The sequence below is a fragment of the Lepisosteus oculatus genome, chromosome 7, assembly GCF_040954835.1.
Source record: "Lepisosteus oculatus isolate fLepOcu1 chromosome 7, fLepOcu1.hap2, whole genome shotgun sequence".
Taxonomy (NCBI): domain Eukaryota; kingdom Metazoa; phylum Chordata; class Actinopteri; order Semionotiformes; family Lepisosteidae; genus Lepisosteus; species Lepisosteus oculatus.
In genome coordinates this window covers 52,070,321-52,093,712 of record NC_090702.1, presented here as the reverse complement: position 1 = coordinate 52,093,712, position 23,392 = coordinate 52,070,321, and the positions used below count along the sequence as shown (strand labels likewise).

The 23,392-nt window shown below is 40.0% G+C and overlaps 1 protein-coding gene across 3 annotated transcripts in view; it reads left to right on the top strand.

Moving 5' to 3' along the window:
- The window catches only part of itpr2 (inositol 1,4,5-trisphosphate receptor, type 2), a 160,575-nt gene that overhangs the window by 50,059 nt on the left and 87,124 nt on the right, over nt 1-23,392 (top strand). For all 3 annotated transcript variants that reach the window (XM_069192742.1, XM_069192743.1, XM_069192744.1), the window contains 18 exons: nt 256-400; nt 1,412-1,559; nt 4,303-4,496; nt 5,227-5,350; nt 7,369-7,426; nt 8,829-8,994; nt 10,845-11,012; nt 11,419-11,508; nt 12,609-12,734; nt 13,712-13,834; nt 14,096-14,296; nt 15,155-15,406; nt 15,865-15,990; nt 16,933-17,061; nt 17,704-17,824; nt 19,525-19,706; nt 20,395-20,537; nt 21,202-21,310. In XM_069192742.1, the coding sequence (XP_069048843.1) occupies nt 256-400; nt 1,412-1,559; nt 4,303-4,496; nt 5,227-5,350; nt 7,369-7,426; nt 8,829-8,994; nt 10,845-11,012; nt 11,419-11,508; nt 12,609-12,734; nt 13,712-13,834; nt 14,096-14,296; nt 15,155-15,406; nt 15,865-15,990; nt 16,933-17,061; nt 17,704-17,824; nt 19,525-19,706; nt 20,395-20,537; nt 21,202-21,310 (2,605 nt within the window). The remainder of the gene's footprint in view (nt 1-255; nt 401-1,411; nt 1,560-4,302; nt 4,497-5,226; nt 5,351-7,368; nt 7,427-8,828; nt 8,995-10,844; nt 11,013-11,418; nt 11,509-12,608; nt 12,735-13,711; nt 13,835-14,095; nt 14,297-15,154; nt 15,407-15,864; nt 15,991-16,932; nt 17,062-17,703; nt 17,825-19,524; nt 19,707-20,394; nt 20,538-21,201; nt 21,311-23,392) is intronic.

Genomic DNA, 23,392 nt, shown 5'->3' with positions numbered 1-23,392 from the left:
TATGAACCACGTTTGGAATGCAAAGCAAGCAAGAGCTCTTTCCAGCCGTGTGCAATCCTCCTGACATGCTTTAATGCCTCCTCTTGATAAATTAAGAACCTTTGCAGCTGATATCCTTACTCCTTTTAATTGGTATGCTGAAGCACCGGAGTGCTTGCTTCAGAGTGGAATGAGATACTGATAAATCACAGTTTGCCTGTTGACTGAACATTGTGCATTAGACTTACACTGCTGTACTATTGATTTGTTCTCTAGATATGAGTCATTCACAGATGCCTCTCGAGCAGACATGAAGGAAAACTTTGCCCCAACCATGTTGTTTGTGGAAGAGTACCTGAAAGATGTTGTCAGTCAGCCCTTTCCATTTGGAGACAAGGAGAAAAACGAGCTAACGTTTGAGGTAATTGTGTAGACTTTGATAAAACTCGGGGTTAAGTGAGTGAGTTTGTGAGTTAATGTGAATGGAGTTCTTGGCAGCAGTTCACTGAGCTTACCGAGGTGGTTCAGAAGGCGTGGATTTAAGTTACAAAGCATCTTAAAATTGTTTTTTTAACAGATGCATTTATATTTATGATTAGATCTGCCCATTTTGAACACCCATCAGAGTCATTTGTTTTCCCTAAAACCCAGGAACCCATTCTGGGGTGCATCCTCGACTGTGGAATATCTAAAGACAGGGCAGCTGTCTTAACAGGTTCTGGGACGTGATATTTATCACAATATCTAGCGGGGATTGACTTGTCCTTGGCTCGCCTTACACATTTAATGAGTTTTGATGCTGCAAGTTTAGCAACAGGTCTTTAACACCCAGATTCATAATTATTATTTGATTCGTTGGGCGCAGTGGTAAGCATTGCAGCCTCACAGCACTAGATCTCTCTCCGGGTTCAATTCCTGGGGTGCTGTCTGCGTGGACTTTGTATGTTCTCCCCATATTCGCAAGGGTTTCTCACCAAGTGCTCGGGTTTCCTCCCATAGTCCAAAAATATACTGTTACGTTAGCAGGCTTCTGGGAGAATTGGCCCTGGTGCGAGTGTGTGCATGTCTGCGTCTGCCCTGTGATGGACTGGTGTCCCATCCAGGGTGTACCCTGCCTTGTACCCGTTGTTTGCCGGGACAGGCTCCAGCTCCCCTGCGACCCTTCACTGGCTAAAGCAGATAGAAAATAGATGGATGGATTTTATTCAGTAAGTAAGGCAGTAATCTAAATTGGTTTTCAACTGTAAAAACTGTTGTGGGGGGGGGAGTCGACAGGAAATGTGGAACAGTTCACAGGCAAAGTTATTCTATACTGTATTCACAGTTTTTCTTTTAAAACATGCATTTGTCTTCACAGATTGAGGTTGTGAATGCTCTCCCACTTCATGCACGAAGAGTTTCTCTTCACAGGAATATTGTTTTTCCCTTCCAGGTGGTGCACTTGGCTCGGTACTTGGTCTACTTCGGATTCTATAGTTTCAGTAAGCTTTTGCAGTTGACTCGGACATTACTTGCAATTCTGGATATCATACAGCAGCCTGTGCCATATATGGTGAAACTAAGTAAAGGCCCAGAGGGAGGTAAGCAATACTGAACCATCAGTTTTGTTCATTATTTACTGTACATTTCACTGAAAATGATGCAGGCTGTTTTGTCCAGTAATTAAAGTGAGTGTGTTAAATCGTATGTGAAAAAATATTTTCAGATGTCTCATTAATGTTCTTAACAGCACAGGTTAAACAAATGCTGTGATTAATCCTTCCTCTATTTGCTGTTTTCTGAGCTTTATTGTCTGAACTTGTTCAGTTTTGAGCACTCAAAAAGTTTAAATGGGATTTCAAGTTGCACAGAACAGTTCTGTATTAAATAGTTCTTCATCAACAGAACAGGATAATGAACAAGTTGTCTGAATGCTTTAAATTACCAGCCCGTGAAGCAAAAAATAAACTCAATGTAGCACAAGATAATGAATTAGGTGAAACAGGTCCACAATGTTTGTTAATGATCTCCGCAGTCTGCCAGTTACAGGGCCTCAGTTATTGTAAGCAGGTATTTATACTTAAAAATTGCTCCTCTGGAGAACTTCACACAAGTAGCCAAAAGGCTTGTAATAAAACTGCAGGTGTGTTGACATTACCTGCTGTGCGCCATTCTACCAAATAGGTGACGAATGCAGCAGACAGAATTAATAAACCCTTTAAACATCCTCTGAATACTTTCTTCTATAATGTCTTCCCATCCTATTCCTGATGGCTGCAGCAATAGCACTGCCATTAGCTGCAGTGAGGAAGGCCTGCAGACCCTTAGATGTTACTCTTGCATTCTGAAGAACAAACATGGTCAAAAAGAAAGATGTGGCTGCCTTCCTGTTAAAAACAGTAGAAGTGTTACATTGATTATAAAAACATTACATTGATTATAAATGGAGATTTTTTCCAGTCTTACAGTGTACTGAGCATGTACTGTATACTCTTCAACTTAGAATAATTAGTCTGTGCGAAATATCATAGAGATCTTCCCACAGCACCAGTGCCGGATTTCCCATGAGGCACTGCAGGCACAGTGTCTAGGGCCTACTAAATTTTTAGGGCCTACAAAGGAAGGAAACACTCGTGCGTAATGAAAAATGAGCTGAAACAACATCGACTCTAGGTGCTCCTCCAGATCAATGATCACACGCTATCTAGTAGCTGTTCTAGAAACTAGAAGTATCGACTTGCTCCATCAATCAGGTGGCTTAGCATTAGAATAGTTTAAAGTGCATCATGTCAATCGATGTCATTCAGTTGGCGTTTACCCCTCTTTTTGCACGTTTTTGCACATTTCGGAGTGATAGTGCCTAGGGCCTACGGACACCAAAAATCCAGCCCTGCATGGCATAGAGCTTAGAGCATTAATCTCAGCTGTAACCTGTTTTATGATCTTAGTTGTTCTATTTTCTAGCCTAATCTAATCCATGGGTACTTCCCCTGTCTTGAGGGAGCTGTCCCTGTGATACCTGTATAGTTTTCTGGGATATTCTTGGGGAGATCTTTTGAGGATGACTGCAAGTACAGTTACCTTGGCCTTGAATATTTGCAGTTGTTGTGTTGTTGTTTTAACCTTCTCCAGACTGATGGGTTTCCACTACTATTCTTTTTATGAGGTCCTCTGAGTTTTTTTTTTAATGTGACATGATGAGTTTCCGCTTACTTGTATAATGAAGAACAAACTCCAAGTGTCTGACCATTATATACAGTAGGAAATGGCTGCCCAGACTCAGTCCTTGTTTACTCGTTACTCAATTACTTAACCCGTTTTGATAGATTAAGAAAAGACCAGTTTCGATCAAACAAGGGTATCATAGTAAGTAATTAAATTCCTATAATTATAGGTATTTTAATTATTGGGAGTTCACTTAATTTTTTCTGAACCCTGTTCACATTTCAGTTAAAGCATCTGTAATGTTTCTTTGTTTTAATCTAGTTAGTGTATGTATTAGAAGCAGTGAAAATAATTTACACAGTCAGATCCCTGTTTTCATCTAAATGGGGTGTGGTTTGTATTGGTGTTAAAGTATGCCAGCATAGCTAGCTGTCGTATTACCCTGCAGCTCACAACTGGCAACCTACTGCAGCTAGATGTAAGCAGTTAATAATAATAATAATAATAACAATCATCATCATAATAACAATCATCATCATCTTATTATGGTTGAATTTGCTTTAAAAAGAAAACATTCCATTGAAGTTAGGGCTGACTGGAAAAAATAAATTCTGGATTTCATCTTTCAAATTCAAATGCCTGAGCAAATTCCAGCTGGCACTCCCATGCCACTACGGCAACTAACAGTGTCTCCACATGGGCTGAGACCTCAACTGGAGGTATCTGTATGTAGGGATGATTGATAGCACCCCATCCCTCTAATTAATTCATAGGTACTTGCAGCATGATCCCTCCAGTGATTAAACCTTGCCTCATCCCTGCTCAGTGCTCATCTGGGTTATTCTTGAGTCTCTACCGTTCCCTTGACCTAAGCTTAATTCCCTGCTTCGACCACTTGAGTACCAACTTTCACTCAGACCCTTGACCGAGGTCTTGGGTTCCCTTCAGCTTGTCTGCCTCTTGTGTCTTGTGTTCCTGGGTAAGACCCTTGCTTCCTCATCGACCCTGATTTCAGGATCTTCCACTTGACTACGAACCGTGCGTCAGCCTGCACAGCTGCCGATCGCTCTGAGCCCAGCTGTTGGTTTCCATCGCCCAGCTGTCAGCCGCCACACCCCAGATTAGAGCAGCGTTAGAACGCTTTCCCTCATGTCCTTGCTGTCTGTGCTTTTCTTGAAGGCAACAACGTGATGCGGACAATCCATGGCGTGGGCGAGATGATGACTCAGATGGTGCTGAGTCGGAGCGCCCTCCTGCCCATCAGTCTGCCTGACCCCCAGCCCCAAGCTCTCCAGGGCAGGTCGTTCAGCCCCGCCGACAGCGAAGACGTCATGGTCATGGACACCAAGCTGAAGATCATTGAGATCCTGCAGGTAAGTGCCAGCCTGCTGCACAGCGAGATGAAGTAAGGGTTTTTTAGAACATGTCCCCAGTGCATTTCAGAGCTACTGCTGTTGTGCAGGAACGCTATAAGCCAAGAGCCACTGGGGATGTTTCTTACCAGGTTCACTTATGTTTAATATCTATCTTTTTTAGTGAGGCAGCAATTTGCAATAACAACCCTGTTTTATATGCAGAATATCTCAGTAACAGTATAAGGTACACTTTATTAAAAACTTGTCTGCTAATGGCTACAATTATGTGCTTTATACCTCATTGCGTTTAAATTAAACATCTTGCCCTGAAGGTTTATCTAATGACTCTGCTTTAATTTATTATCCAAACACCTCAGATCTTAGAAACTAGATATGTTTGTTTTTTTTATACATGCTGTGGCAGACATATTCTTACCTGACTCATGTTAGAATTCAGTTCTGAAGACCATTTATTTTTTTGGACCAATTTCACGTTTGAGCCATATACACATTTACAGGTTTGATGGTATAAGTTTCCCTCCTGTTCTTCTGTATACTTTTATAATGCAAGAAGCAGTGTACTGAAAAATCATTATTGGATTAAATAGAATTTGTAGAAATTATGGTGGTGATTTGTCATGTTGAATTTGTGTAAATTGACTATTTTGTTCTGTAAAGCCGAGAGCACCTATATGCAATACTTTTTACTGGTTTAATCCTCATTTAATACATTTTGTTCCTTTTACAGTTTATTCTCAGCGTGCGCCTGGACTACAGGATCACCTACTTGCTCTCAATATACAAGAAAGAGTTCGGAGACAGTAACATACCAGACAGTTCTCTCTCAGTTGCAGATGTCCCTATCCAAACTGGTGAGATTTCATGCCTGAAAAATGTATCATAATGACTCTCAATTAGAATGTGAGAACAGACGAAAGGTTATAGACAAGAAGAGACCATTTGGCCTGTCTAGCTCGTTTTATAGTTTGCAGGTAATCGATTCCATGGATCCCATCCAGCCTGGTCTTGAACATGGTGCTCCTCTAAGTCTGGGAACATATCTGGTTGCTCTTCACTGGACTGTCTCCAGAGCAGCCGATTCTTTCTTGTAACCTTCTTGTAAACATGTGGTGGCCCACCAGAATATTCGGTGGACAGTCCACTGTATAATTCAAGCGTAATAGCCATTGACTTAAGTTTGCACTTTTAACATTTTTTTGCTTCCCCACAGTTAGTTTTTATATGAACAGTCATCTGCTGTTGCTTCCCCAGTCTTGAATTTTATTTAAATCTTTTGGCATTTTCATTTGCACGAAATTCATGTTTGCCACTCCTCACAATTTGGCATCAATTTGTTAACTCTACCAGAAACTATTATTATAAATCAGGAAGAGCATTCCCTAGGGTTTAACTGTGCATATAGGTGATCCTCTGTTTGAATTCTAATTTAAGTTTCCATAACATTACATGTAATGTGCTTAATAGTCTTTAATTACTTGGTTCATTTTTCGCACCCCTTTTATGGATGGGTACTACATTAGCAGTTTTGCATTCAGTTGGTATTAACTATGCTCTGAGTGACAGCTGGAAGAGTTTTAATGGCCTATGAATAAGACAAAATATTTTTATATGCATGAGCACTTTTTAGAAAACCTAATTTCCTCAAGTAGGGTTGGTACTCTCTGAGACTCTGGTGATATATCTTAAGCACATCTAATTACTTCAACACTTCTATCTCTTCTGTGCTGATATTATTTACTGTAGAGGTTTTTAGAATGGAATCTGGGCTCGGCCTGAGGCTTGTTGTTGATTTCTGCCTTGATAAACACCTTAGTGAAATGATTGTTTACTGTATTGGCCAATTCACCTTCTAAACGTTTTCCTTTTTATATCGGACAAACCTTACATCATCCTCTACTGTTAATTTGGAAAAAAGCATTGTTTACTTTAGCCTCTACTGCAATATTCTTTTCTGTCTCTTTTGACCTTTCTGACATGTGCTTGGTATTTATTCTACTTAATTTCTTTATCTGTCTTATTATCTTTTTATATCATTTTATGCAGTGCTTTCTTTCTCCTTATATTTTTCATAATTGACTTATTAAATAATTTTGCCAGTGCTTTTTTATTCTCTGCTGATTAGATATTTATCCTGTCGTATTCTGCTTCTTTAGTTCTTCATTCCTTCACATCCCGCTTTCCTGAAATTGTGCACCTCAGTTTCAGCCTCTGCCTTAATAATTACATCAAAGCATTTTAGACTCTCTTGGTGGGAACCTCAACATCTTGCTCTAGTGGAGTCAAATTTGCAGTTTCATTGTTCCATCCATCCCTTTTCGAACATCTTTATCCAATTCAGGGTCACGGGAATCCAGAGCAGATTCCAGCAAGCAACGGGCACAAACCAAGATACACAATGGAGGGGGCACACGCAAACACAAGCAACATTTACACCAGGGACAGTTTTTCACAGAAACCAGTTTACAAAACTGCAAGTCTTTGGACTGGGTTGAAACTAGGGCACATGGAGGAAACCCACTCGAACACAGGGAGAATATCCATCCAGTTAGTGCCCCAGTAATGGATCCCAGGATCCCAGTACTGTGTTGCAGCAATGCTAACCACTGTGCCACGCTGCCACCACTTTTTAATTATGATTTTCAAATTAAAAAAGTAAATTTGAAACATTGATGGGGGATAGTGATGTAGTCATATCATTGGTTAATGAGTATAAATGGGGTCATTGCATTTAAATGGTGATCTTGGCGGAAATGCTTTTCTGAGGATGCCTTGGGCTCTGAGTAGATCCATGAGTCCCCAGACTGTTCACTAACCACAGTTCTTGTCAGTCTGTTACCACAGTGCATGAAAATAATTGTCTTCTCTTTAGTTCCAGATCCTGATATAAATGAAATTGCAGCTCAAGCAGAAACCATGTTTGCTGGAAGGTTGGTTAACCAAACATTTTGTTTTTCAGTTTTTCTCCTGTAATTTTATCATTCTGTGCAAATATTCAGATTATATTCCGTAATGTATGTGTTACCATTCTTAACTTTGGAATGCAGTGCACTTGCATACTGTATTTAACAAAGCTTCCTTGGACATGTTTGTCTCCAGAAACATATCCGTGATTCCAATGTACAAATTTCAGTGGGAGTTTCTGAAAGTTCACAGTCTTAGAAGCATGTTAAATACTGCATACAATAAATGTTGTGCTTAAGAAAACCAGTGCCCAGTGATTTAGAAATAAATGTATACCTACTATAGAGTATTTTCCATAAGGCCAAAAGACTGATCCAACAAGTTGCATCCCTAGTGCTTGAAGGTGAGTTTCAGTTTGTTCAGAGAGAGAAGAATAAAACAATTGGCAAAGAAAAGGACAGGTTTGTAATTTGTGATTGACACATGCACTAAGGTATTGATTTAGATCTGAGCTACAATAGTCCTGTCAGAATGTGCAGTAGCACAACAATACTGAGCGCTTTTTGAGCTCTCTCCTTGATGACTAGTTGACTAGTAATTAAGAGGTAATTTTTTCTGCACCCTGTAAAAAAAAATACATTTTTCTTGGAATTCTCCAAATGTGTCTGTAACTGAGAATTTTCACACGCTTTAATGTTGAGAGTTAGTGAAACTCATACTATTTATAGTATGATGAAAAGGAAGTCTTGTAAATGACAATTTGATTACAAATGCACAACTTTTGTTTCATATAAGCCGCCACTGTCAGTTGGTGTGCTTTCAGCCATGAACTGGCATGCCACAGAATTTTGGAAAAGCCGCATATGAGAAAAAATGAAAAACTATTGTTTATAATAGAGGGAATATCCGAGACAGGTTAACAGGATAAGCTGACTCCGCACTTTGAAGCAAAGATAGATTAAACAATGATGGAATTTTATTTCTAATGTTAATGATGATGTGCCTGGATCACTATACAGTGAAGGGTACACTGGAGATGTGTTCAGGGGGAGGAGGGCAGTGTGGCAGGGATCTAAAAGCGTGAGGAACACTCTTCTAGAGAACTTAATTCATGGGAAGAAATAGATTTTGAAAGTTCACTCTTGATGTTAATAAATTGGTAATTAGCGTTGGTTATCATTTTATTGTCTAAATGGAGGGTCAGGCTTTTATGTTTATCTCACCCTTGCTAGCATTTTAATTATGGATTAAAGATTCCACAATGATTCCTGGTTCTGTTCATAGCCTTAGACTGTGTGCACAACTTCATTTCCAGAAGTTCCATTGCATGTGTGCAGAAGCAAATGAGCAAAGAGAGGTTAGCCGGAGGCGTGTAGTAGCCGGGGGCAGAAAAATGGCTCATCCTGTGCTCTCTCGCCGCTGTTTCAGCAAGGAAAAGAGCGCGGTGGAGCTGGATGACGAGGGAGGACAGACGTTTCTGCGGGTGCTGATCCACCTGATCATGCACGACTACCCCCCTCTAGTGTCGGGCGCTCTCCAGCTGCTCTTCAAACATTTCAGCCAGCGATCAGAGGTCCTGCAGGCCTTTAAACAGGTAGATCTCGCCAGCCTCATCAGGACCTCCTGCTCTGCGTTCCATCATTTTGGCAGCAGCTTATCTCCCTTTAGCCTCAGTGGCTGTTCCTCAGCATCCCAGAGCTACTAGGCAGCAGCGTTCAGTATTTTTAGTGCAGCTCTTAGGCTATATTCATACTATTACCATTCCTGTCGCAATATGATTGATGTATAATTTGCAGTTCTTAGCCCTTTTTGTGGCTGTAGGCTATTCCCCAGAAAAGCCTGTAGTTACAGTAATGTTCATTGTTTTGACTGCTAACCGATCATGGCTGGAATTAAATGCACCCAGGTGTTAATCTTGGTGCAGCTAAGATACGAAAAAGATTTAACGCGAGTAAGAAACCTTGTACATAATATACTCAAATGCCTGCTGTTAGCAGACTGCCGCGGGGCCAGAACATGTGTAATACCACCATAATGTATAAAAAGTGACAAACATATTTCTAATAATATTTCTATTGTGATATTGAATTTTAAAGTGTGACTCAGTGCTGGTTTCTTAGTTGTTCATTTCATTGTATAATCAACACCTTTCGAAGTTATTTTTTCCCAGTTATTTTTTTGTTTCCTTATTATTTGGATAAACTAGGAAATAAAACCTGATCTGAATTCGGAACCCGCTTGTTTCTTTAAAGATGGGATGTTTTCGAAATACTGAAGTAAGATGCTTAAGGTCATGCAAATGTTAAAAATGTTCAAATACATTTCAGTTTACTCTGCTGAGATTCGTATCTGCCAACATTTCTCAGGAGGCACAACCACAGAAATGATAGCCAATTAAGGACGAAAAAGGGGGGGGGTTAGTGTAATTGAAGGCGTAATGCCTATTTTATCACATTAGGAAATTTCTCTGGTGTCGTCATGGTTTTATTTGAGCCACAAGGAGGAATTGAATATGAAAAACTTCCAGCTGGCATTGGCATTGTGCAGTAACTGCCAATGCGTTTCCAATGCAGAAGGGAAAGTAAACTGATGATGATTAAAAATAAATGAAGCATCATGTTTTTAAATGTGAGATTTTTTCTTTTACTAATGAACTGTAAAAACTAAAAATCTCAAAACTTAATTTGTTTAATCCTTTATCTATAGTATCTTTTTATTGATTTTTCAAAATTATATATCCAGATGTACTGTACAAAAGCAGATGAATACATAATTGAAATCACTCAAAAAAAAAAAAACTTTTCTAATTTTTCAGTTCATGGATTTTGTAGATACCCAATACATATTGAATGATTAAAGGACTGAGCTTTCACTGTGGGGTTAAGACCTGTAATTGAACAGGTGGTGAAGACAGATGAAAGCTGATATGCTGAAGTCTCCCTTAAGATGTCAAACAAACTGATGCATTTTTCCAGTGTTCTCGCAAATAGGTGGTGAACAGGCTTTTATAATTCCTTAAATTTTTAATGTTTCTTCGTGATATTCTGGCAGCTGGGTTTCTTTCCTTATGTTCTCAAAAAGCAGGAACAAAGTCTTGAAAAGTCGGACGCCGATTTAAAGTGTAAATTGTTTAAATGCTGGATTTTACTATGGTTTCACCCATGCTTGTTGAGTCTTGTTGGTGATTTATTGATGCATAAATCACATTTCTGGCACAGAATGTTCCGGTTTATCTTTAGGTTAGGATTTGCAAAAACTAATAACTCCCCAGTGGTCTGTGTCCTCTTTCTTAGCAAACAGGTCACCAGGGATGTCCCAACCCACTTCACAGCCATTCAGTACTCTCCAGCTGAGGGTAGAGGTGGTGTTGCACAGACAAATTGCACCGGCTGGTCAATTTTTAGGACCCCCATCCAGTAATCAGCATCTGAATTCTGATTTAAGGTCCAGCTGCTGGTGTCCGAACAAGACGTGGAGAACTACAAACAGATCAAAGCAGACCTGGACCAGCTGAGACTGACTGTGGAGAAGTCGGAGCTCTGGGTGGAGAAGAGTGGAGTGTATGGGAGTGAAGACATGGGGGAAAACCAGAATAAAGACCAGATGCACGAGGTGGGCCTGGAAAGGCAGATCAGGTCCATTCTGTAGAGTTGAATGCACGGATCAAATACCAGTTCTTACCTTTCAAATAAGACTATTACTAGATGTGCTAAAATGCCACAGTGCATATACTGTAGTGTTATTCATCAGTGTTTCTGGTCACTTTGCAACCAAACTCAGTGGGAAAAGAAACCCATTTAAAACAGCTTTACTGCTGAGCCTTAGTTTTTACTTTAATTCATGTTCACACCAGTGACCATTAGCAAAAATCGTGATTCATTGATTTTTTTGTATTCCTTAGAGCATGTATCGGCTGCCTTTCTTTGAACAGGATTGGGAAGGATAGAACTTTTGGATCGCCTCAAGGGTTTAGAAATCTCTGACGTGTTCTCTCCTTGGTTTTTGTGATTGTTTACAGGAGGCCAACATCCTAAATCCAGTTGAGGATGGGAAGAAGTCGCCACAGATTGACAGCAATAAAGCCAATAATTACAAAATCGTCAAAGAGGTCAGCGTCTCAAGTATATTTCCCTCAGCGTCAAAACTGTATCATGTAGTAGTGTGAAAGAAAAACACAGAAAACACTTTTGATTTTGAAACAATCCATCTCAAGCGCCGTTACAGCTTTCACACATTCGATTAGCTGCTAAAATACCAAATGTGCAAAATAGACTGTGTGGCCTATATTTTTATAACTGTACAATTCATCTACACAAAGTACAAAAACAATCCCTGTGTGATGCTTGATGTTGATTAAAATCAGCATTAGTTTTAAATGGCATTCCGGTTTAATTACAGTTTATAGTAACCAGGTTATTATTTAAGAAAAAACATTGTGCCTTGCAAAAGTATTCACCCCCTCTTGGACTTTTTCACATTTTATTGTGTTACAGCATGGAAACATGATGTATTTACAGTGCCTTGCGAAAGTATTCGGCCCCCTTGAACTTGAACAAACGCTCTCCATCCAACTTCACTGAGCTCGAGCTGTTTTGCAAGGAAGAATGGGCAAGAATTTCAGTCTCTCGATGTGCAAAACTGATAGAGACATACCCCAAGCGACTTGCAGCTGTAATAGCAGCAAAAGGTGGCTCTACAAAGTATTAACGCAAGGGGGCCGAATAATTTTGCACGCCCCACTTTTCATTTTTTTATTAGTTAAAAAAGTTTCAAAAATCCAATAGATTTCGTTCCACTTCACAATTGTGTCCCACTTGTTGGTGATTCTTCACATAAAATAAAAATTATATCTTTATGTTTGAAGCCTGAAATGTGGCAAAAGGTTGAAAAGTTCAAGGGGGCCGAATACTTTCGCAAGGCACTGTAACTGAGAATTTTTGCCACTCTTAAAAAAAAATCCAGACATTTTACTAAATTAAGTTCCTTGCTGTAACAATGAAATGTGGGAAAAAGTCCAAGGGGGGTGAATACTTTTGCAAAGCACTGTAGAATTGCTAGATTTATAATGGGAATCAACTTTATTCACTTTCTGATACTTCTGAAATATTCAGCATTCTACAATGTTTACTGGAAATGTACCAATATCACTGTCAGTAATGAAGAGTACCTTGTCAGCGATCATTAACATTTTGAATTATTTAATCATAGATTTTGGACCGATTGAGCAAGTTGTGTTATCCAAGTAAAAAGAGTCGGGTTCAGCAACAAAGACTGCTGAAGAATATGAGTGCCCACACAGTAGTCCTGGACCTCCTACAGATACCATATGAAAAGGTGACAATTTCTTGAATTTGCACTAATGGGGACTGTAGCTTTATAAGCAGAGTATAAACTGTGTAGGACAAAGAGAGAAAATACCTTTGAAAAGATATTCCTCGAACTGTTGTAAAAAATAAAAAAATATATTTCCTCACAAAATCTGACTCCTGATAATTAACTCACTGGGGTTGTACCGCAGACCCTGTTAAGGCTGGAGCCTACCCACTGAGCAGCTAATGAACTGCTTGCCTAACCAATGAGAGTGAGGCATGCGTACCGTAAATTCTCAACAGCCAATCAAGTGGCGCGAGATAGCCAGCTCTCTGGCCATGTTACCCACATATGACTGTGGGATTCCAAGGCTGCCACAGACTGCAAAAATGTTACAGCTGGAAAAACACAAATGCCTTTTTACTCTTTTGCCTGCTAATGCTGTGTTACTGAAGGCTTCATTCTTGTGCTCAGTTGTCATTTTTTCACAAGCGCATTTCATTGTAGAGAAATACATTGTGTTTTTTCAAGTCCATGCTTATACTGTAACTAGGGCACTGATATTCACAACTGGTCCTGGGGAACCTTCGTGTCTCCTGATTTTTATTTCACCTGGGACTTTGACTTAATTTTAATCTGTTGTTCACTTAAAAAGTACCTAAAAAGTTATTTGTCCATTGAGGTTTAGAACTTACATATAATAATTACCTGATAGACTGTCTTCCAGGACCAGGAGTGAATATTACTAGCAGTGAACTAGGGTGTACTGTGTGTTCGTTTTGGTTAAGTGTGACATGTGTATGACTGTAAAGAGGTTATTTATTTCTTGTAGTTTGTTATATGAGTATCTGGGAAAGCCTGTACTTGAATTCTCTTGTCGTCACAAAGATGATGGAAGATTTCTCTGCACTTATTGAAATCAAAAGGATGTTGGGTAAATGTAAACATGTGCAATGTGAACTCTTTTTAAGAACATGTTCCTGAACCTTTTTTTGTTCCAGACTGACGAAAAGATGAATGAAATAATGAATTTGGCCCATGTGTTTCTCCAAAACTTCTGCCGCGGTAATCCCCAGAACCAAGTCCTGCTACATAAACACCTCAATCTCTTCCTCACCCCTGGGGTACGTGCATCATTTTCACATCTTTCAGAACAAATGGACATTGTAGTGTCTCTGGCGCATTTCTATTTAAAGTTTGAGGTTGAGAATTGAAAGGATTTAGCCATCATGACAAGGCATGTGCATCACATCTTAAAAATATCTGGTTCAAATGGTGCAGCAGGTGCTGAAAAGGTCACCACTACGTGGAATTGCTAAAAATAAAACAGATTCCCAGCTTTGTCTTTATGTCACAATATTGTGGATCCCTTTCTCGCTTCACAGCTGCTGGAGGCTGAAACCATGCGGCACATCTTCATGAACAATTATCACCTGTGCAATGAAATCAGTGACAGGGTGGTCCATCACTTTGTGCACTGCATAGAGACCCATGGCCGCCAGGTGAAGTACCTGCGCTTCCTGCAGACCATTGTAAAAGCTGATGGGAAGTATGTAAAGAAATGCCAGGACAAGGTCATGACTGAGGTAAGATAAGTGTTTTAACCGAAGTACTGAAGTCAGATGCTTTAATGTTTTGTAAACTGTAGTGCTTCCTCTATTCCAAGAGATGGTCTTTACAGCCTGTTATTTTTTTTTTTCAAGGATGGTCTTAAAGCCTTGTTTCTCCTCAATGAAATTACGTGGTGACATGATCTCTGTGGTTCTTATACATAAGATACACCTCAGCAGTTCCCTCCCAGCATTAACTCCAGCCTATGAGTGGGTAGTATGTTATGTGTAACAAAAATGTTGACTTAGCCTCCATGGGAGAGAGGAATCAAGACAAGAAACCAGCATAAGGCAGATGTATCCTGCTCATAGTGGCAATATGTAGCAATGCAAGGGGTCAAAGTACAGTTCAGTGAAGGTCTGAGATGAGTTTTAGTTTGTGACAAAAATTGCCATTTCTGGAGAACACTGAAGGAGACGCACACAAGGTGTATTTCCCACAGTGTCCTGAATTCCAGCATAGTTACAGAGAGTTTTATGTACAGCCATGGTCACCCTAGGTTATTACCCTGAAGAGGGATTTATGAGTGACCATTACCATGTGCATACTGGCATCATAGAACTATTTCCACTTATGGCACAGTGGGTATTCCTGATAATATTATCCCCACCTTTCAATATCTGAAGTCACATACAACAGTTACTTCTGACTTGATACGCACACAGCAAGTGTCTGTTTTAAATGCACTCATCCCAGGTCAGGAGTCATGACCCCCGGCCAGAGTCCGAATTTTACACTTTCTCCTTTCCCTATAGGCTGATTTTTCCCCTCTAAAGCTCTTCAAGAAAAGCTGTGTCAAATTCACCCGCACTGCGCTCCCTGTCTCTTTCCAGCTCGTCAACGGAGGGGAAGACGTGCTGGTGTTCTACAATGACCGCACCTCCTTCCCGACGCTGCTGCAGATGATGTGCTCGGAGCGGGACCGCAGCGACGAGAACGGGCCTCTCGCTTATCACAACACGCTGGTGGAGCTGCTGGCCCTCTGTACCGAGGGCAAGAATGTCTACACGGAGCTCAAATGCAACTCCCTGCTTCCCCTCGACGACATCGTTAAAGTAGTGACCCACGATGACTGCATTCCTGAGGTAACAGCGTGCGGCATGAGTCTCGGAATGTGACTCTTCACATATCCGTGTTTCTGAGTCTGCAGGTCTGTCTCTCCCCCCCCCCCCCCCCCCGTGAGTTAGGTGTACTGTGCAGAATGTGCTCTGTGCTCACCTAAAACAAAAGGATGCTCTGCTTAAAATTGTGGATGCTTGACTGAGATGCAAATTAGTTTGATTTTTAGTCTACATTCCCGGGGCAATGGGATTTCTTTCTGACTAATTATCATAAGAATACTTTTATTAATGTTCAGAAATTAGGACAGTAAAGAAAAAGAAAGTTTGAGTTTCTGTTAAGCTGTGTCTTGCTTCTTTTCTCTGAGTGCTTTAATAATGAAGTTCTTGTCTTTAATATGACTATGTTCCCATGTAATACTAAATCCGTTTAATACTGCTTCATGACCAGTAAGAACCTCTCTTATGTTGTTGTTTTTTTTCAGGTAAAGGCTGCCTATGTCAATTTTGTGAACCACTGTTATGTGGACACAGAAGTAGAAATGAAGGAGATATATACCAGTAACCACATCTGGAATCTTTTTGAGAATTTTCTCATTGATATGTCCAGGGTAAGTTCTTGTCAGGCCCTTGTCATTTTATCTTTCATTCATTATTAATTTTCTTCAATGTTTAAGGCCTTGAGGATCAACATGCAGTGTATCTATAGTATGTTGAGGGCATAGTGATATTCTCCCCTCACATAGAAATAAAACAATCCAGACAGATGTCCTAGCATAATCGTGAAAGGAACAGGTCTGTAAGACATCAGACAAGAGGAAGAATTAAAGTGCTGGCATGGAAATATTCTGATGGACATTTAGAAAATGGACTGATGCAACTTTGTGTAAGTGCTTAAAGTCATTGTTAAAGAGAACTGCCAGCAAGGTATTGTGTCATAGGAAGACTGATTGCTGACACTGGTGCAGGCAGAATGAGAGCCCATAGCAACCTGCCTCTGGCTCCTCATGAAATAGATGATAGTGATCCCTGGACGAGTGGGTAGGCTTGGCTTTGCTTGGCAGTGGAGTTAGGGTGCTGTAGTCGAGGTAAACCAGACTGACGAAAATTACACTGTAGAAGGTTTTAAACTTAAATAGAATAGTTTAAATAAAGGGCAGATTTAAATAGAAAAGGCAAAGAAAAAGCATACGTACTTCAAAGATGCAGAAACAATGGTGGCGATTTCAACCCCACTTTGGTTACATAAAGAAGGCTCAAGTCTAGGTGTTCTAATTTATTCTGAGATTTTTGGAACACAGTTATAGTATAGTGTAAAAGGCATGTTTTTAATTGTAGTATATACTGATTGGTCAGATGAACACTTCAGTTACTGTTCATCAGTATACAGTGTCATGAAAATAGAAACTTTTTGATGAAAAAGTGTTTCATTTTCTCCATTTCAAGAACGCTTTAATTTAGAAGTGACCTTGAAGTATTAACCTTATATTAACAATTCCTTGGGTCTTAAAGTGGAGTATGCAGTTCTTGATTGCATTTAATGACTTTTTCAGGTCTGTAACAGCCCTACTGATAGGAAGCATGCAGACATGGCGCTGGAGAAGTATGTGACTGAAACAGTGATGGCAATTGTCAAAGGTTTCTTCAGCTCTCAGTTTTCTGTCAACAACTCGAACCTGCAGGTACTGTAACTGTTCGGCCTCCGCATAGAAGTGTCTGATTCTCTTGTCTTGCTAGTGTTATACCTCATTTTCCACTGTAGTGGGATGAGTGCATTGTGGGAATCATAGTGCAGAATTAATGGGGCACTGACAGTAACGAAATACAGGCCAGCCACCTATATGGCCCTATCTTTTTCTAGGCCAGCAGGTATTATGGGAATTTACAATCTCACCTTGTCTATATTAAACAACTATCCCTAAGATACGTGGATGGATAACATCAAAGAGACGGTTCATGCTTGTTTATTTCAGTTTTAGGGAAAACACTTGTACAAATTATCGAAATTTTCATGTCTCTGTAATTTAGCTTTAGAACACATGTTTTTTCTATGCTGCTCTAGTGGGGATTGATATCATAGCAACAGAAACACAGAAAACAAATCAAAACTAGTTCTGCAACTGAAATGCTGATCGGAGTTGAATCTCTGAGGCACCTTGAAAACAACCTCCCTAGACGAGCTTGTTTTTTCTCTTTTTAGAAGACCATGTTAATGCCTGATTTGGAGAAACAGCAGGTCGGAAGAATTCATCAAGCAGCTCAGTTCCTCAGGCTGCTCACATCACTGCAGTTAGTAACGTGCCTTGTTGCTCCTGTCGTTGCAGAGTCACCAGCCTGTATTCAATAAGCTGCTGCAGTCTGCTTTTAGGATTTACAACTGCTCGTGGATAAATTCCTCTCAGAAATCCAATATAGAAGCGTGCATTAAAACCTTGGCTGACGTAGGTAGGTAACAGGATAACATAGGAGAATTGTTTTAAATCTTTGCCTTCACACTGAAAAGGAACGAAGCATAAACGGTCAAATACAGCAGGGTGCAGGCATTTCATATTTTTGCAAATACTAAAGCCAGTCTTCTATATTTGCACAATCTCACAATTTGCTTCCCTTTATCCATTTCTTAATGTTAACTGTAGTTAAAATTTGAAAGAAAAATCCATATGTAAGCTAGTATAGTTTCTTGCTATGTTGCAATTTTCGCCTTTCTTTCAGTTTCAAATAAAGCAAATGACTTGCATGTTCTGCAGAGATGAGAAGAGGAGCAGTGAGGACCCATGAGTTCATTCATGATGCTTCACAGGACTGGGGCTACAGTGTAGCGAGATGGGGAAAAAAGTTATAAAAATGGTTTTACTGCAGAATTCTTATAAATCAATTTTAGCATCTAATATCTATGAAAGGGGAGAATAACCCAAAACGTTCCTGCAAATTATACCTTGTGAGTGCATTGAAAACAATCTGCAGATCACAATGAAAAAGCAGGGGTCTCCATTGTGTGGATCTTTGTGTCAGTAGCTCATTGCACACATACTGTATACAGGTATTTGCACTTTTAGAACTGAGATGATAGGTTTGTTCCTTGAAATAACCTACTACTGAGTTTGTGACGTTATTTAAAAGATGCAACAGGTGCTCAGCCTTTGGTATTGAGTTATTAAAATTGCCAAAATGAGTTGATTTGAAGTGCCTGTTTAATAGAGGTTCTAAAAAGGAATCATTTCAGATAATGAAATTAACATTTTGCTCAAGAGTAGTTTTGACAGCTGAGTGATGATTTAAAAAACTTCCGTGGACCAGAGAGCATCTGAGGTAGTGGTAGAGAGAGTGGAAGAGTGTTAAATGCTGTTTTTCACTTGACAACTCTGTTGGGAGATTACACCATGTGGATATGGTGGAGTTAGCTTTTTGATGCCTGTTGCTTAATTCAAGCCAGCTGCCGGGGTAGTACTGTAGATTTGTGTTGTGACAAGGCATAGTCTTTAATGCACTCACTGAAGACTTTCTTGTAACCTTGCTGCTCAATGATGCTTTGATGAAGCCCTTGAGTGAGACCATGTAGTGCCAGGACTACAGTGGCACAGCTTCAGGAAACCCGCATCATGATCTTATTATAATCAGCATTTTCTTTCCACCTGAGTGCAAGAGACCATCAGTGGGACCAGCTGCCAATGTCATGAGCAGAAGATAACTATTACCAGCCAGTCTACAGCTGCCACAATTGTTAAAGCTCAAGTTATCGAGGTCATACTGTACCGGATGCCAGCTTTTAATGCAATCTTCATGAGTCAGTGTGTCACATTTCATACTGAAACCTCATCCTGATTCCTTGTACTGTATTATTGCTCACCATGTCTATGGTTTTGATTGATCTCCATGTTTAACATATTTGATTAAAACCATTAGACCCAAGTATTGCATTTCTTTTATTAAACAAAAAAGGTTTGATCAGACTGACAGGAAAGTTGTATATAACCTGAAATTCATTGCATTTAATAAAGTAGTAGATCTCTTGCCCATACACTGTATCCATCTGCCTCCAGTGTACAAAACGGTGAAGCTGAGATTTATGTATTTATGTATCAAATCATTTTGTCTAGTTTGTTTAGAGTCTTATTGTTTGTTTTTATTTTGGCTGTCCGCTCTAGCCAAGAATCGGGCGATCGCTATCCCGGTCGACCTGGACAGTCAGGTGAACACCCTTTTCATGAAAACCCACTCAAACATGGTGCAGCGCGCGGCCAAGGGCTGGAGGATGTCTGCTCGCAGTGGGCCCCGCAGGGAGCCTCTCGGGGGCCCCGACTACAAGAACATCATCGAAAAACTGCAGGTGAGCCGCCGAACCCAGGAGGCAGGGGTAGAGGCGCAACAGCAGGACAGGACGAGAGGATATCCCCAGCCAGAGCTGGGATTGATCTGCTGGGAGAGAGGTGGCCGCAGTGCCCTTTGATACAGTATACAAGTATCTCAGCAAGGCAGACTTGTGTTTGTGTCCGTGCAGCAAAGGAACTTCACCACCACGTGCTGGAGGTGTTCTCAGGTGTCCACAGCCAGCTTCAGTGGACAGGCACGTCTGGGTTGAGCAGCTGGTGTCAAATGTATGCTCTGAAATGTATCGGCTTTCCTACATATTTGAAGTTACTGGCACTAGCTTGCTTGAAGTATTTACGCTGTGAAATGAAAGTATTTCTTTATATTATGGCTTGTGTTGGTGGAAGCTCCATGTCTCGTGTACTTTCTGTGGCGTTTCAGGTACCAAACAGGCTAGATGGGTCAAATGGCCTCCTCTCATCAGCTACTAATATTTTATTATTTTTATTATTAAAGATTTTCAGGAAAGCTTGTTCTGCTAGCCTCTCAGATTTAGACTTTTATTGTTAATGACTTTTATTGTTTTCAGTGTCGCCTGTAGGTTAAGCAAGTTGAATGTTTTTGTGTCATTTGAAGGCGGGTAAAGACTGTAGCCCTTCAGTGAAAGTTCTGTATTGAATGCGGTGCCTTGGTCTTCCGATTTCCAGGGTGTGGTAGCATTTCTCGAGAAACAGTTCCAGCCAATGGTGCAGGCTGAATTCTCTGTGCTAGTTGATGTCCTGCACAGCCCAGAGCGCTTGTTTCCAGAAGAAGCGAGAATACGCTGTGAAAGTGGGGCCTTCATGTCTAAGTAAGTTAAAACAGCTGTACAGTACAGTACGTCTTGCATACAGAAATATTACACAGCATGTAGCCTCCTCAGCTGGTCTACCGACTTTCAGTAGAAGTACATTAGTCATGCATTTCAAAAGCTTGTGTAACATTTTAGAAAGCTGTGGGGATGTTTAATGTAGTATTGCTTTGTAAAGACATTAAATTGAGTACATATAAATACAGATTTGTCATTAACCAAAGATGTTTCATTCTGCTACAGTCTTAGTGTTTGCTACTTCATCCATACACCTTCTGAACCAAATGCAAGTTCTATCATTATTTCTTTGGTCGCCAGCAATGAATTGTACTGATTTATACTGTTTCTGATTTCAAATGTAGTTTGGAGTGGCATTGATTAACAACAATAACAATATTTGTTGTTCTATTTGTGTCCAACAGGTTACTAAAAGTGATACACATGCTAAATATGTAGAGCTGCTCTCTTTCTCCTTGTCCATTTATAGAGCAGAAGGTGTAATACGTGGATGTACAGTACACATGTCTTGTTTTGTGTGCAAAACAGCAAGTTGAAGCCATGGACTGCATGGTCAGTGCAGTAAACAGATGTTTATTGCAGTCCTGATAATTGCACGGTGGAAGGTGTCATTGGCTGGACTTGATGGTTTTTTTTCCTTTGGAAGGCTGATCAACCACACCAAGAAACTGATGGACAAAGAGGAAAAACTCTGCATCAAGATTCTGCAAACCCTGCAGGAAATGCTAGACAAGAAGGAAACCCTGGAAGAGCCGGTAAGCTCTGAAACAGTGCTTGATGTACTGTGGTGAATACAGGGGGAATGCTTTTGGATGCTTGAGATTTTGAAAAAGAGAACAATATCATATTAAGTGGTTGACTTTAGCGATGCATAAAGATCTCCACAAATGTTTTTGTTTATACAGTATATCTATAATGTATACACCAGTATGTCTGTATACCTCTCTTCCTATATAGTAAGTATAGTTTGGTTTCATTCTGTCTGTAGTTCAATTTCAGTTCAGTTCAGAATACTTTATTCACCCCTGGGGGATGAATCTGTGGTCTATTGTGTGACTAAATCTATGACAAGCCCATGAGGAAAACTTTCCCTTTGCTTTATGGGTTGCTATTGGGGGGGGGATTCGGAGACATTTCTGTGCTGAAAAAAATCTAAACCGACTGGCTCTTGGGACATGTCAGGGCAGGTGTTAGGAAAACACCCCTCAGCAGAGTAACAGGTCTAAGAAAATTATCGACTTTTAAAAAGGGACAAGAATGACCTCAGACAAGAGGGACTCAGAATGAACTGTCTTGTAGCCATTCTGTAAGTGCAAACATACAGTAGCTTAGTTTGTGTACTAATGTGCTTTAGATTGGTAGAGGGAGTACAGTATTTGCAGCCACTTTGTGATTCAGTTTCTATATACAGTATTTGCTTAATATTTTCAATTTTTATATTTGTAGTTTTTCTTCTACCTGCAAGTAACACACTGCACCTGTCTTATCTGTCAATCAGTAGCCAAGACCTCTGAAGTCTTTATCTTGAACATTCAAGAATTTCCTTTGGTGTTTTTACAGTGTTCACAAATCTTCCCATTATGGTATAATTTGTGAACGTGACTAGCACAGATCCCTGTGGTACTCAGCTGGTTTCATCACCCCAATTACAGTGTTTACCACTTCTCTTTTTTCTGTAGCAGTAGTCAGTGCTCCATCCAAACATGTCAAAACATTTCCTTGAATGCTTAGCACCTGCAATTTCAGGATTAATGTTTTATTAGGAACTTTATCAAACATCTTGTGAAAATCTAAAAAAATATACAGTTTATTTGCTGTTTGTATCATACAGAACTAAAAAGTTAAACAAGACCTTTTTTAAATCTGATTGCTATAGACAGTCTTCTAGTTCTAATTTATCATTCCATTTCATTACTAGTAATCAAAGTCAGACCTAAAGCTCAATGTTAATTGTATTTACAGTGCTATTTTGTGTCTTAAAACTTTATTTTAAACTAAGGTCATACACAGCATGAGCACATTCTTCTGGCTCAGTTTTCTGTTTGCCCATGTCTGTCTTTGCAATTCCAAGTGGCAACCACCAGTGGTCGCTGTTTCTACATAATTGACAAAGGTTAGAGATCCTGGTGCGAGGAGATTCTCAAGACCTGAAGATTCAGATTGTTTTGTTTTAAAGATCAAACAGAAATAGGTCTCGCCTGAATGAGAGAAATGTGTGCTAACACAGAGTGCAAATGTGTTCTGTACCAAGAAAATTGTCATAATTTGCTTCCACAGAGTCTCCCGCCCAAACATAGTGCACCCTCATTGAGCTGTTTATTAAATCTGGTACTGCTGGATTCCACCTTTATTTTGTGTGACTAATCGATCTGAATTCTACATGCTGTATACTGGCTGAGCTGCAAATACGTCCCCTTCACCAGATGCATTCAGTTTCAGGTGGAAAGTTCTTGTATCTACATTCTATATTTCAGCATTTACACTATAGCAGAAGGCACATGAGGACAAGCCAGCAGCACTTGAGAGTGCAGGGTTGCTGTTAAGCCCAATGTGGCTGTCTGCTGAGCGAACAAATCAATAACTCTGCAAAACAGCAAGCTGCAGAAGGGCTGTTTTAAACATGAGGAGTCTGGAATCTGCTGTTTGCATTCAGGCTTGCTAGTCCTTTTAGCCTATTTTTTAGGAGAAAATCCAGCACCTTAGGAAAGAGAAGTATATGCTCTATGCATGAAGACACTTATACAATATGGTATGCAATGACTTTTCTTAATTGGCAGCTCCTCGTTAAAATTATTTTATTTCTCTGCTTTATTTGACCTCATCAATCTGGTTTATTT